The sequence below is a fragment of the Ascaphus truei genome, chromosome 5 (assembly GCF_040206685.1).
Source record: "Ascaphus truei isolate aAscTru1 chromosome 5, aAscTru1.hap1, whole genome shotgun sequence".
Lineage (NCBI taxonomy): Eukaryota > Metazoa > Chordata > Amphibia > Anura > Ascaphidae > Ascaphus > Ascaphus truei.
The window spans coordinates 304,959,566-304,973,870 of NC_134487.1; the positions used below are offsets into that span (position 1 = coordinate 304,959,566).

Consider the following 14,305-nt stretch of genomic DNA (forward strand, 5'->3'; position numbering starts at 1 on the left):
TGTTCTTATGTACAACTTAATATAATAATGGATCATGGCAGTAAAATAAATGTCTAAATAAAAATGGACCTGACCTCTTACATGTCCGGGTCAGTTCCCCTGCAGGGTACACATTAAGGTCACGAGGGCATGTTCAATACTTTTGAGTAATTCTGTTATAGGCGACTTCTTACTTTTTAAGCAGCCGTATACGTTCATGGTAACCGTTGCAATGGAGATTTTGAGTGATGCTTAATCCCACATTAATGCAAAAAGCATGTTTTGGAAGATGTTTGAGTACATCAATGTCACCCCACAGGTGCCAGCAGCTGTAATTATTATCAAGAGTGCTACTTTTCTGCACTAATTGTTCAATGATTACAGATGATGCACCAGGGTCTTGCTGAATATATAACTCAATTAAATGTATAAGTGTGTCCCGATACACTGACCTCCCGTGTGCTCTGCTAAAACAAACAAACACATTGTCATTGAAAATAAACGTGCCACTAAATACGTAAGTGTTACTATTTCGTGGTGTTTGCTGCTGACAATTACAAATATCAAACCCCCATCGAGTGAAATGTGTAAATATTTAAAGTATTTACATTCATATATTTGTGTAACCTAATATTTTCAATCATAAGCTGAAAGTAAATACAGACTTATAATAATGCACCTGCGAATGATTTAACTTTCCTGGATCGCATGGGCTCGGGACACGGGTGTGACGTGAATCGCTGCACCCTGACACTAAAATATTCATCTACATTTACTTGGGTACTTAATAAGTGGTGTGACAAACGGCTTACTCCGGGGCTCCGCCGTCTGTCCGGGACTGTTAGAACACGGTCTTTTAGGGTAGGTTAAAATGATGAGACGTCACGTACTGTTCCTTTAAACAGGCTATGCCTGGTTTATTCAGTCCCAGGCACTGAGACTGCCACAGTTTAAACAGAAAACAAAGCCAAACAAAAAGCTGCTCGTCTGAGCGATAACTTAAACTTAGATGTCCCTGACTCAGAGTTGGAAGTGGCTTGTCCACTTCCACCAACAAAATAAGTACCTTTGCAGTCTTTAGAAAACTAACAGAATGAATGAAGCGATTTGGGAAAGAGGCTTTCTCACCCCTCTGCAGTTCAGCAGCCTTCCAGGCTCTTGGGCGGGGCCCAGAGGAAACAGGAAACAGGTCTTATATATCTGAACTCTAATCAGCATGACAGGTGACAGAAAACAGGCAGCAGACAAACTGTGGAATGGAGTGCCTGTACCACGAGGCTGCCCTGTTCAGCTTAGACAGGACAGAAACTGTTCAGTATCCTGGGAGCCCTGTATATGGAGTTTATTACCAACCCCTGGTTTCTGTCACATATCCTCCCCCCCAGCTCAGACCTCGAGGGGTGAGCGACCATGGATATTAGGGAGTGCATCCTTGACAACCCGTCGGCATTGCCATGTTTGTGCCCCGACCTGTGTTCCACAGAAAATTTAAAGGGCTGTAGGCTTAGGAACCACCTGGTCACCCTAGCGTTCTTCTCCCTATTTTGACACATCCAGGTAAGGGGTGCATGATCTGTGACCAATCGGAACTTTCTCCCCAACAGATAATACTTGAGTGTCTCTACAGCCCACTTTATTGCGAGACACTCTTTCTCGACTATGGAGTAATTTTTCTCCTGGGGATTTAGTTTCCTACTTAAATAAAGGATGGGGTGCTCCTCCCCTTGAGACTCCTGGGAGAGTACCGCCCCCAGCCCTACCTCAGATGCGTCGGTTTGGACTACGAACTCTTTGGAGAAGTCAGGTGTGACCAACACTGGTTGGGCACAGAGAGCTTCTTTCAGGCTTCTAAAGGCCTGTTCGGCTTCGGGGGACCACTTTACCATTAGCGGTCCTCTTGCTTTTGTGAGGTCGGTTAGTGGGGTTGCCTTAGTTGCAAAATTGGGAATAAACCTCCTATAGTAGCCAATTAACCCCAAAAAGGTCCTTACTTGTTTTTTTGTGACTGGCCTTGGCCAATTTTGTATCGCCTCTACTTTGAGTGTTTGTGGTTTGAGTAACCCTCTACCAATAGAATACCCCAGATACTTGGCCTCCTCCAGACCAATAGTGCATTTAGCGGGGTTAGCAGTTAGTCCAGCAGACCGAACTGCGTCGAGCACAGCTTGGACCTTTGGAAGGTGGGACTGCCAATCTTCACTATGGATTACCACATCATCCAGGTAGGCGGCAGCGTACCGAACATGTGGGTTTAAAATTTTATCCATCATTCTTTGGAATGTGGCGGGAGCTCCATGTAAGCCAAAAGGCAGCACCTTATATTGAAAGAGGCCGTCTGGGGTTGAGAAGGCTGTTTTTTCTTTTGCCCTTTCTGTGAGGGGAACCTGCCAGTACCCTTTTGTTAGGTCTAGGGTTGTGAGATATCGGGCTTTGCCCAGTCTCTCTACAAGTTCATCCACCCTGGGCATAGGATAAGTATCAAATTTTGACACCGCGTTTAGTTTCCGGTAGTCATTACAAAACCTTGTTGTACCGTCTGGCTTTGGGACTAAAACTATAGGGCTGTTCCACCCACTTTGGGATTCCTCAATTACGCCTAGTTTTAGCATTTTTTTAACCTCTAAACTTATAGCCTCTCTCTTGGCCTCTGGGATTCGGTACGGTTTAAGGTTAACTCGGACCCCCGATTCAGAGACTATGTCATGTTTAATTACGTTAGTTTTACCTGGCTGTGTAGAGAAGATTTCTTTGTTCCTTCTCACTAAACTCTGGACCTCTCGTTTCTGATGCACGGACAGTGTTTCAGCTATGCTAACCTCTGGGTCAGTTTCTTGATTCTCTGACGGACCTGGGGGTACTAGGGTTAACAAGACCTCTCTATCTTTCCAGGGCTTGAGTAGGTTTATATGGTAAATTTGCTCAGGTTTCCTCCTACCTGGCTGCCTTACCCTATAATTTACTTCTCCCACTCTTTCCAAGACCTCATATGGCCCATGCCATTTAGCAAGGAATTTACTCTCCACGGTGGGAACCAGAACTAGTACCCTATCACCTGGAAAAAAAATTCTGACCCTAGCACCCTTATTATACGTATTCCTTTGTGCTTCTTGAGCTTTCTCCATGTGTTCCCTCACTATGGGTAGGACTGCAGCAATGCGGTCCTGCATTTGGGCAACATGCTCTATTACACTTCTGTAAGGGGTAACCTCGTGTTCCCAAGTTTCTTTGGCTATATCCAGTAAGCCCCTTGGATGTCGGCCATACAATAGTTCAAACGGGGAGAAGCCTGTGGATGACTGGGGAACTTCCCTAATGGCAAATAACAGGTATGGTAACAAACAGTCCCAGTTTTTCCCATCCTTATCGACCGCCCGGCGTAACATGCTCTTTAAGGTTTTATTGATCCTTTCCACTAAACCATCTGTTTGTGGATGATAGACTGAGGTTCTGAGATGCTTGATTTTTAGGAGTTTACATAGCTCTTTTGTTACTTGGGACATAAATGGTGTTCCCTGGTCAGATAAGATCTCTTTAGGAATTCCGACCCGGGAAAACAGAAGTACTAACTCTTTTGCTATGTTTTTAGCAGAGGTGCTACGTAGGGGAACTGCCTCCGGATATCGGGTAGCATAATCTAATATTACCAATATATGCTGATGTCCCCTAGCAGACTTTATTAGGGGTCCTACTAGATCCATAGCAATCCGGTCAAATGGTACCTCTATTATGGGAAGGGGTACCAATGGGCTGCGGTATGCTTTGAACGGGGCGGTGATCTGACATTCTGGGCATGAGGAACAATAGTTTGTAATTTCTGCCAGAACCCCAGGCCAATAAAAGCTTCGGAGAACCTTTTCTTTTGTCTTTTCCACCCCTAGGTGTCCCCCCAATGGATGACTATGTGCGAGGTGTAATACTACGTTACGGAATGTCCGTGGTACCAACAATTGTTTAGTTGTAACTGATTTTCTTTTATCAACCCGATATACTAGGTCGTTCTCTACCTCGAAGTAGGGGTAAGCAAGTGACCTATCTGGTTGGCCATGAGTACTATTCTGGTCCCGTATATTTCCCCTTGCTACCGCTAATGTGGGGTCCTCCCACTGGGCCTTCTTAAAACTCCCAGGACTGACCTCTAGGTCAGCGAGGGTCTTATCCTGTACTGGGGTGGTAAGTGCCTGATCAACATCTTGATTTGGGGTATTCCCTACCAAAGTAGTGATGGGGAAGGGAATTTCACAGCACTCCTCCTTTTCCCCTTTCTTATTTGGGCCCTCGTCAACCTCCATTTCTGAAAAAGGGAAAGGATTTGTTTCTTCTAACACTTCGTTATGGTCTGCTATTGAACTCTGGGCGCTATTCTGAGCTGGGGACCACATTTTTAGAAAATGGGGAAAGTCGGTCCCTATTAACACATCATGTGCCAGTTTGGGTACAACACCCACCTTGAAATCTAAAGAACCAAATTCTGTTTAAAAAAAAACATCAACAGTGGAATATTCATGATTATCCCCATGTATACAACAAATTGCCACTCTTTGTGAACTGTTTACCTGTTTCTTCTTAATGGGCAATAGGTATTCGGACACTAGTGTGACCATACTCCCAGAGTCAAGAAGTGCCCGAACCCTCTTACCATTAACCTTTACAAATGCCCACAGATGGTTATTCAAGGGGTCCTCTGGGCTAGGGCCCATACATTGGGACAACAGCGAATAAGGTTCCACGCTGTTGCATTGCATGGGCTCATCATTTAGTGGGCAGATTTTTGCTGTGTGGCCCCTCTCATGACAATTTACACATTTAGGTACATAGTCTGTGTCCCACTTAGAGCCTTTTCCCGGCTCCCCATGTTGGCTATTGCCCTTAGTGTGCGAACCACTGTTGCTGGTGCTGCGTGAAGGTGGTCGCCGCTCTTCAGCTCCCCTTAACCCCGGTACCCTTTTACCGTCTCTGGAAGAGTCCTGGAACCTCGGGTAGTGGGGTTGCTCCACGACTGTGGGTTGCGGGTGCTCTCCTGCTGCATTGTACTTTTCTACGAGGGCCACAAGCTCATCAGCATTGTGGGGGTCACTCCGACTGACCCAATGGCGTAAGGCAGAGGGAAGTTTCCTCAAGAACTGGTCCATAACCAACCGTTCCACGATGTGGCTTGCTGAGTTGATCTCGGGTTGTAGCCACTTCCGGGCGAGGTGGATGAGGTCATACATCTGGCTTCGGGTGGCTTTATCCATCGTGAAGGACCATGCGTGAAACCTTTGGGCGCGAACAGCCGTGGTTACGCCGAGGCGGGCGAGGATCTCGAACTTCAATTTTGCATAGACGTTAGCTTCGGCTGGCTCTAGATCAAAGTAAGCCTTCTGGGGTTCGCCGCTTAGGAAGGGTGCGATTAGACCAGCCCACTCAGCTTCTGGCCATCCCTCTCTCTGTGCCGTGCGTTCAAACGTGAGAAGATAGGCTTCCACATCATCCGAGGGTCCCATCTTCTGAAGGTAGTGGCTTGCCCTGGTCATTTTCGGAACTGGGGCTGCCGCTGCCAGTGGAAGGTTACTGATAGTCTCCCTCAGGATCTCGAGTTCCTGCTGTAAGCCCTGAGCGAACCGCTGTTGCTCCTCTTTCAGCAAGCGGTTTGTCTCTTGCTGGTTTGCATTCGCCTGTTGCAGGGCTTCATTCGCGTCTCTCTGGACAGCGACATTGCGTACCAGCGCACTCACCACGTCTTCCATCTTGTTTGGATAGAGAGAAAAAAAAACTTTTTTTTTTTTTTTTTCTTTAAAGTTCTTTAACCCCCAGACCTTTTAGTGTTCTGCCCGCATTCTCCACCATATGTGACAAACGGCTTACTCCGGGGCTCCGCCGTCTGTCCGGGACTGTTAGAACACGGTCTTTTAGGGTAGGTTAAAATGATGAGACGTCACGTACTGTTCCTTTAAACAGGCTATGCCTGGTTTATTCAGTCCCAGGCACTGAGACTGCCACAGTTTAAACAGAAAACAAAGCCAAACAAAAAGCTGCTCGTCTGAGCGATAACTTAAACTTAGATGTCCCTGACTCAGAGTTGGAAGTGGCTTGTCCACTTCCACCAACAAAATAAGTACCTTTGCAGTCTTTAGACAAACTAACAGAATGAATGAAGCGATTTGGGAAAGAGGCTTTCTCACCCCTCTGCAGTTCAGCAGCCTTCCAGGCTCTTGGGCGGGGCCCAGAGGAAACAGGAAACAGGTCTTATATACCTGAACTCTAATCAGCATGACAGGTGACAGAAAACAGGCAGCAGACAAACTGTGGAATGGAGTGCCTGTACCACGAGGCTGCCCTGTTCAGCTTAGACAGGACAGAAACTGTTCAGTATCCTGGGAGCCCTGTATATGGAGTTTATTACCAACCCCTGGTTTCTGTCACAGTGGGGATATCTGATACATAGTTATTGCCCAATGTTGCTATTTTATAGGCATAATTTTTGGTTGCAAAATATAGAACATATCGTCAATACATTTATGAACCTTCTAGTGCAGGTAATTTGTGCGTCTTTTGTATAGTGGCCTCTATGGCGAATATTTCCACGTGAGGTTGTGTGTAAAATGGAATAGTTTGTGATTTTGACATGTATTCTTACCTCCGTCTGCACCATGGACATCCTGTAGGAACGCAGCTCACCGACTAGTCCTAATATATCTACAAATTCATGATCACGGATATGCTGCATGAGCCGGTCCAACGATATAAACGTTCCCGTGCGGCCAACGCCAGCGCTGTAACACGGGGTAACGAGAACGGTTTAATACGGGGACTTCCATAACCTTTACGTACAATGAAACTATGAGGAGGGTTATTAGCATGTCTGTATTTACAAAAAATCACAAACTCAATTACTAAACGAAAAATGGACAGAAAGTGTTTATTCTCATAATGGAACTGGTATTCTTCAAATACAGTTAGTAATCCAGATATTACGCAGTCTGCGCTTTCATGTAACATGGGGGGGGGGGGGGGGAAGTAGCACACCCCCAAAATACAATATTGTTGTCAGAAGAAGGTTTCCATTTAAAAAAATGTTACAGACTTTATTTGGAGACAGGATAATGGAAACAACCTTTCGAGCGCGACAGGGAACCCTGCTTCTGAACAATGTCCCATAATCCTCTGTGTACAGGTATTTTTGGTGTTGCTACTTTCCCCCATAGTTTTTTATGCTCTATTCTGTATGGTGAAACAGCAAGGTTAGCACTCTGGCTCTGGCTCCGGCTCTGGCTGCTACCTTTTCATGCATATTTATTTTGCCAGCTCTGACCCTAATTCCTGATATGTTATTGCAGTTTGTGTTTTGCAGGATGTGCACACATTATTTAAGTATTGATTAAATAGGCAATGGTGGCAAACTAAGAATAAAAGGAAAGAAGGTGATGGATTTAATTTGGTTTAAACTTAGTTGCAATAATCTGCTTACTAAGTACTTTAAATGTATATATGTTCAAACAATTTTTAAACACGAAGGGCCACAGTTATTAAGTAGTGCTATTCCATACGATGCTTTCTAGCATTACAACCCAATCAGTTTAATAGGCTATAAGGTATCTTCTGGCGCCTGAAGGTGTCTCATGAAACAGCTCCACTTAATAAATAAAAGACGGATTTACTGTATGTTCTGAGGATTTTTGCAATGTTTAAATGCCCCTAATTACAATATTCCGTATAAAACTGGTAATATGTTGTTGTATTAATATTTCACTAGATAATAAAGGCGCGTGTATCCACATGAAATATCCTCAGGAAGAAATATCTGATGCGTTCACTATCCAGCTGTGGTAGGTACAAAGATGGCAGCGCTCGTCAGGCTCCTGTAATGAGCTCTTGTGTGATTATAGTGCTTTGTATGGAGATTCCAGGGCCTCAGTGTTAGTTCTGCTGCTGGGTTATACACAATGTAATGTCACATCATTTGAATCCCCGCGCGGGAACTGCGCTTTTAATGCTCATAAATTGCAGGCCCGACATATTTCCAAGGAAAAAACGAAGAAGGGAACAATTAAATATAAATGGCTGATGTGTGTGCGGTCATTTATCATATAGCATTATACTTTTCTATAAGGCAGCAGCATATTGTCCAGTGCAGAACAATGAGGGGAACAGGCCATAAAATACAAAATAGCACCAAATATTTTACACCGACATAAAGGGACCTTTATAAAAGACACACAGCACTGGGGTTACATAATGATCTTACTGTATGCACACACTCACCTGCACACAATGATCTTACTGTATGCACACACTCACCTGCACACAATGATCTTACTGTATTCACATACCTGCACACAATGATCTTACTGTATGCACACACTCACCTGCACACAATGATCTTACTGTACGCACACACTCACCTGCGCACAATGATCTTACTGTATGCACACACTCACCTGCGCACAATGATCTTACTGTATGCACACACTCACCTGCGCACAATGATCTTACTGTATGCACACACTCACCTGCGCACAATGATCTTACTGTACACACACTCACCTGCGCACAATGATCTTACTGTATGCACACACTCACCTGCACACAATGATCTTACTGTATGCACACACTCACCTGCGCACAATGATCTTACTGTATACACATACCTGCACACAATGATCTTACTGTATGCACACACTCACCTGCACACAATGATCTTACTGTATGCACACACTCACCTGCACACAATGATCTTACTGTATGCACACACTCACCTGCGCACAATGATCTTACTGTACACACACTCACCTGCGCACAATGATCTTACTGTATGCACACACTCACCTGCACACAATGATCTTACTGTATGCACACACTCACCTGCGCACAATGATCTTACTGTATACACATACCTGCACACAATGATCTTACTGTATGCACACACTCACCTGCACACAATGATCTTACTGTATGCACACACTCACCTGCGCACAATGATCTTACTGTACACACACTCACCTGCGCACAATGATCTTACTGTACGCACACACCTGCGCACATTGATCTTACTGTATGCACACACTCACCTGTGCACAATGATCTTACTGTATGCACACACTCACCTGTGCACAATGATCTTACTGTATACACATACTCACCTGCGCACAATGATCTTACTGTATGCACACACTCACCTGTGCACAATGATCTTACTGTATGCACACACTCACCTGCGCACAATGATCTTACTGTACGCACACACTCACCTGCGCACAATGATCTTACTGTATGTACACACTCACTTGCGCACAATGATCTTACTGTATGCACACACTCACCTGCGCACAATGATCTTACTGTATACACATACTCACCTGCGCACAATGATCTTACTGTATGCACACACTCACCTGCACACAATGATCTTACTGTATGCACACACCTGCGCACAATGATCTCACTGTATGCATACACTCACCTGCGCACAATGATCTTACTGTACGCACACACTCACCTGCGCACAATGATCTTACTGTATGCACACACTCACCTGTGCACAATGATCTTACTGTATGCACACACTCACCTGCACACAATGATCTTACTGTATGCACACACCTGCGCACAATGATCTCACTGTATGCATACACTCACCTGCGCACAATGATCTTACTGTATGCATACACTCACCTGCGCACAATGATCTTACTGCATGCACACACTCACCTGCGCACAATGATCTTACTGTATGCACACACTGAACTCACTGTACGCACACACCTGCACAATCTTACTATATGCACACACTCAACTGCGCACAATGATCTTACTGTATGCACACACCTGCACACAATGATCTTACAGTACGCACACACTCACCTGTGCACAATGATCTTACTGTATGCACACACTGAACTCACTGTACGCACACACCTGCACAATCTTACTATATGCACACACTCACCTGCGCACAATGAACTCACTGTACACACACTCACCTGCAATGCACTATGATGGGTCCTTTAGTCCTGGCTGCTTTTTGTCTCACCATCTGTACAAACTGCAAAATGCTCTCTGCAGCGTTGGCCGTGGGGACGCCGTGGTCAGGCCATGCGGTAAAGTTAAAATGCATGATGTTCTGCACCTCGTCAGCCTACGTGAAGGTATGAAAACAACAGGAGATATCATGTATGTCAACTATATGCTTTGTACAGCGAGAATATATTGAGTCAAGCACACAACACATTTATTAAAGCGAAAATGGGCATTTTTCTTAAACTGCAAGTTCTGTGCAAATTGATTAGGAATTAAACATGTACAAAATGTCAGGAAAAATAAGAATGTGAGACTCCCCCATTTATCTGTTTTACATTTTGCAAATATGGCATTAATCTGGCTATATATATATATATACACACACACAGTGGTTGACAAATCACCAAAAAATCTACTCGCCACACAAAAAAAATCTACTCGCCACCTAGTACCAAACGTGTGCTGCTTGGGCCAATATTTACTCGCCCGGGGTTTAAATCCACTCGCCCGGGGCGAGCAAATGTATAGGTTTGTCCAACACTGTATATATATTCCATTAACTATATATCTCTCCTCTAATAAACTGGATGAAATGTAATCTTGAATTTGAGATGAAATTGCATTATTATTGTGCAGATTATCAAGGTCGCTGAGAAGACTTGGAATAAACAATATATTTCCCTTTCTGTCCAACAGGCAGCACCATGGGTAACAGATACAAACTCCTGCAGGATGAAGCTTGTGCCTGTCCTATACAGGGCACCCCCCACCCCCCGAAATCTGTGCTGTGTTTTTTCCTGACCGACCAGTTGGTGGTAGGAGCTTGCAAAGTTTATCATTTTTATGCGGCTCCATCAGGGGGTCTCTAGTCAGGTAACCCACCCTTAGGTAAGTACCTAAGAATGGGCTACCTTGTCACGGGAGACCAGGACTCTTTCACGGGATCGAGCACCAGACAGGACACAGAGATCAAATAAACAGGTGTTTATTTCGGCCGGAGTCAACAGACGCAACACAATATCCACCCGCCTGGCAGCTAAATACATTGCTCTTTCAACAACAGCCCGTAGGGCACTATACCTCAAAGCTTGGAAAGCAGGTGCCGCTTCTAAGAACAAACTTTGCTCTGTGATATTCGAAGGCTCCTTCTTATCCAAAGCAGAATTAGAGAAAGTGGTGGACAAGTTGGCAGATGACAAGGTGAGAGTCTTACCACAAGACAGAAGACCTACCAAGACCCACAGATCATTTTTTTGTGTCCCTAGGACGTCTGAAAAAGAATGTCATACAAAAACTTCAGCAAATAGGAGGGAGATTCCGAAATTTTGCTACACAGTGTCAAGCGATCGCAAAATATCACTGGGTGAAAGCCTGCAGCCTTCACCAGTATGTCCAATCAAAAGGGGAACACAGAGGCGCAGTGCAAAAATTCAAGGCGGGTGGAGTGGTAGAAACAGTACATACATATCAAAGCATCAAGAAAAGAACAGAATATAATATTCAAGGTTCCAAAAACATCAGGTGGGTTTAGGCCAGTCCTAGATCCAAAACATTTGTAAATCAGTATGTCCGCAGGGAACATTTGAAAGTGGAGTCATTAAAATCTGTCAGCCACATGTAACGGTGTTTCCCCCACCCAGTGGGAGATGTGGCCATTACTGTACATGTGGTATAGGGAAAGGGGGATTTGCGCGCGCTGTCCCTCCAAATGTTCAAAAATAAAACATCCAAAAACGTTCTAGTATATGGAAATCAAGAATGAAACATCCAAAAACGTTCTGTACAATTGGTGCATGATACCTGCTGGTAACAGGAGGGCTAAGTCGTCCACCGGTGGTAGTGGGGACACAGGACTAGACTTCTGGGGTTCATACCCTACATATTCTTTAGCAGTGCAGCGCCTCCATCTGTCGTAGGTTCCAGGGAACTGAAGGTGATCTCCCACAGTAGAACGATTGCCTCTCCCCCCAGTAAGGTCACACACCAGGCCACAGGTATAACAACAGTAACTGTTTATTGTCTTCACTGTACAGCACAGTAACAAGGCAGAGTTCTGCCCGATGCAGTCTCTCAGCTATCACTGAAGCATGGTCCCTGGACCTTCACTACAGGCCAAGGGCACCCGCAGCAGTGCCAGCTATTCCATGCCCCTCTAGCAGAGGCAGAGGTATGGTACACACTCACTCTCCCCCGGAGGGAAGAGGACCAGAGAAGGCCCAATAGTCGGGCTCTTGGCTGTGTGACCTGCCCCTCTCAAGTGGATAGAGGCACTACTGAATTTGGGGTGGCACTGTCCTTAAGTACAGCCAGGAGGAGGGCACCAGGTCTGTCTCATGATTGGTCATGCCCAGGCCTGATATTACCGCCTCCCGCTGTCACTCAAGTGCAGCTCCTCAGAGGGGAAAACCCCATATCAACTACTGGCAACCTGATTGTACCAGGGCTTACTGCCAGTACAAGGGCAGAATAGTAGCCGTCAGGTGACCTGGCTACACACACATTAAATCATGGGGATTTTATGGTAGCAATGGATTTAAAAGACGCTACCTGCATATTCCCATCTGCCAAGCTCACCAAAAATTCTTGTGGTTTGCCATACAATAGGAAGACATTTCTACATGATCTAGGCTGGATCATCAAGTGAAGAAAAAAGCAAATTGAGACCAACACAAAACATTTCACTTTTTGAGCCTACAATCCTTGCAAAACAAGGGTGAAAACCTGATACAACAGATCAGTAACCCTCAGGACTGTCTCAACCATAACCCCACGCCAAGGGATGAGGGAGCTTGGGCTCACGTCAGCCTCCATAGAAGCAGTTCCATAGGGAAGACTACATATGAATACACTCCAGACAGAAGTCCCATGTGGGACAGAAATGCAAAGTCACTAGAGAAACAGGGCTCTCTATGGACAATAATCTCTCTGAGATGGTGACAGGAGAAAGACAAGCTAATAGCAGTCTGCTCCTTAGAAACCCCAGCATGGATAGTGACATCAGTCAGTTTGGCTGGGGACCGTACAGGCAGCAACGCACTATTCAGGGGCTATGGCATCAGGCAGAGAGAAGATTGCCATAAAATCTGCAAGAATTAAGGACAACCTACAAAGCGCTGGAAGCCTTGCAAGCCTTTCAGAGTACAGACAGACAATGTGGTAGCAGCCACATATATAAATCGTAAATTGGCTACAAGAAGGCACTCATGGGAAATGCAATGCGGACACAGTCATGGGCAGAGAACACCAGCCTCAGTGTGTCAGCAGCTCGCGTCGGAGGGAAGGAGAATGTTTTGGCAGATTTTCTCAGCCGCCACAACCTCTACAGGGAGAAAGGTGCGGGCAACCAGAGATCGGTCTCATGGCAAGGAGGGAAATACAAAACTCTGCAAATGTTGTTCTCTCTACCAGAACGACTGCCGAGAAAATATTTAGATGCAATGACTCTGAAATGGGATTTTGGACTAGCATATATTTTAACTCCAGTTCCTAGGGTTCTGAGAGTCCTCCAAAAAAATCAGGAGGACAAAGCGACAGTGGTGTCGATTATCTCATACTAGCCCAGAAGGCCTTGGTTTAAAGAACCACGCTGGATACTCCCAAACAGGGAGGACCTTCTGTCTCAAGGTCCAGTACACCACCTCCAACATAAAGAGACTGAGGTTGACAGCTTGGAAGCGGAAAGGCGAATAATGAGACAACAGGGACTATCTACACAAGTGATAGAGACCATGTTACAGTCTTGTAAATAGGTGACCTCCAAGAATTACATGAAAGTCTGGAGAAGGTTCCTTAAGTGGTGCAGAACGAAAGGCAGTTTTCCATAAACAGCTTCCATTAACCTGATCCAGGATTTCTAACAGGACGGTTTCCAGAAAGGACTAAAAACAAACATGTTAAAAATTCAGATTGCAGCAAATGGAGCAATCAGTTTGCAGACAATTGCAGATAGCCCCCTGATAAAGGGACTTGTCAGGGTTATTCAGAACATCAGACGTAGAGTCAGAGATCCAATTCCAGCGTGGGATTTGAATGTAGATTACAATTCTTTGCAACACACTGTTTGAGCCCTTACAGGAAGCCGACATTACTAGCCTGTCATGGAAAATGACATTCTTAATCACAGTGATCTCTGTCAGACGAGGCAGTGACTTACAGGCCCTTTCAATAAAGGAGCCCTATATGTCAATCCATGAAGGTAAGGTGTTTCTGAGGACAATGCCTCCGTTCCGTCCAAATATGTCCTCATTCTTTCACACAAGGAGATGGTACTACCTTCACTGTGCCTACATCTGAAGAATGGAACCTGCACTCACTGGATGGGAGAAGATGT

The 14,305-nt window shown here is 45.1% G+C and overlaps 1 protein-coding gene across 9 annotated transcripts in view; it reads right to left on the reverse strand.

Annotated features, from left to right (window-relative positions):
- PTPRO (protein tyrosine phosphatase receptor type O) overlaps window positions 1-14,305 on the reverse strand; it is a 230,620-nt gene that overhangs the window by 6,357 nt on the left and 209,958 nt on the right. For all 9 annotated transcript variants that reach the window (XM_075603029.1, XM_075603033.1, XM_075603032.1 and 6 more), the window contains 2 exons: window positions 9,939-10,093; window positions 6,596-6,731 (listed from right to left, as the gene is read on the reverse strand). In XM_075603029.1, coding sequence (XP_075459144.1) covers window positions 6,596-6,731; window positions 9,939-10,093 — 291 coding nt within the window. The remainder of the gene's footprint in view (window positions 1-6,595; window positions 6,732-9,938; window positions 10,094-14,305) is intronic.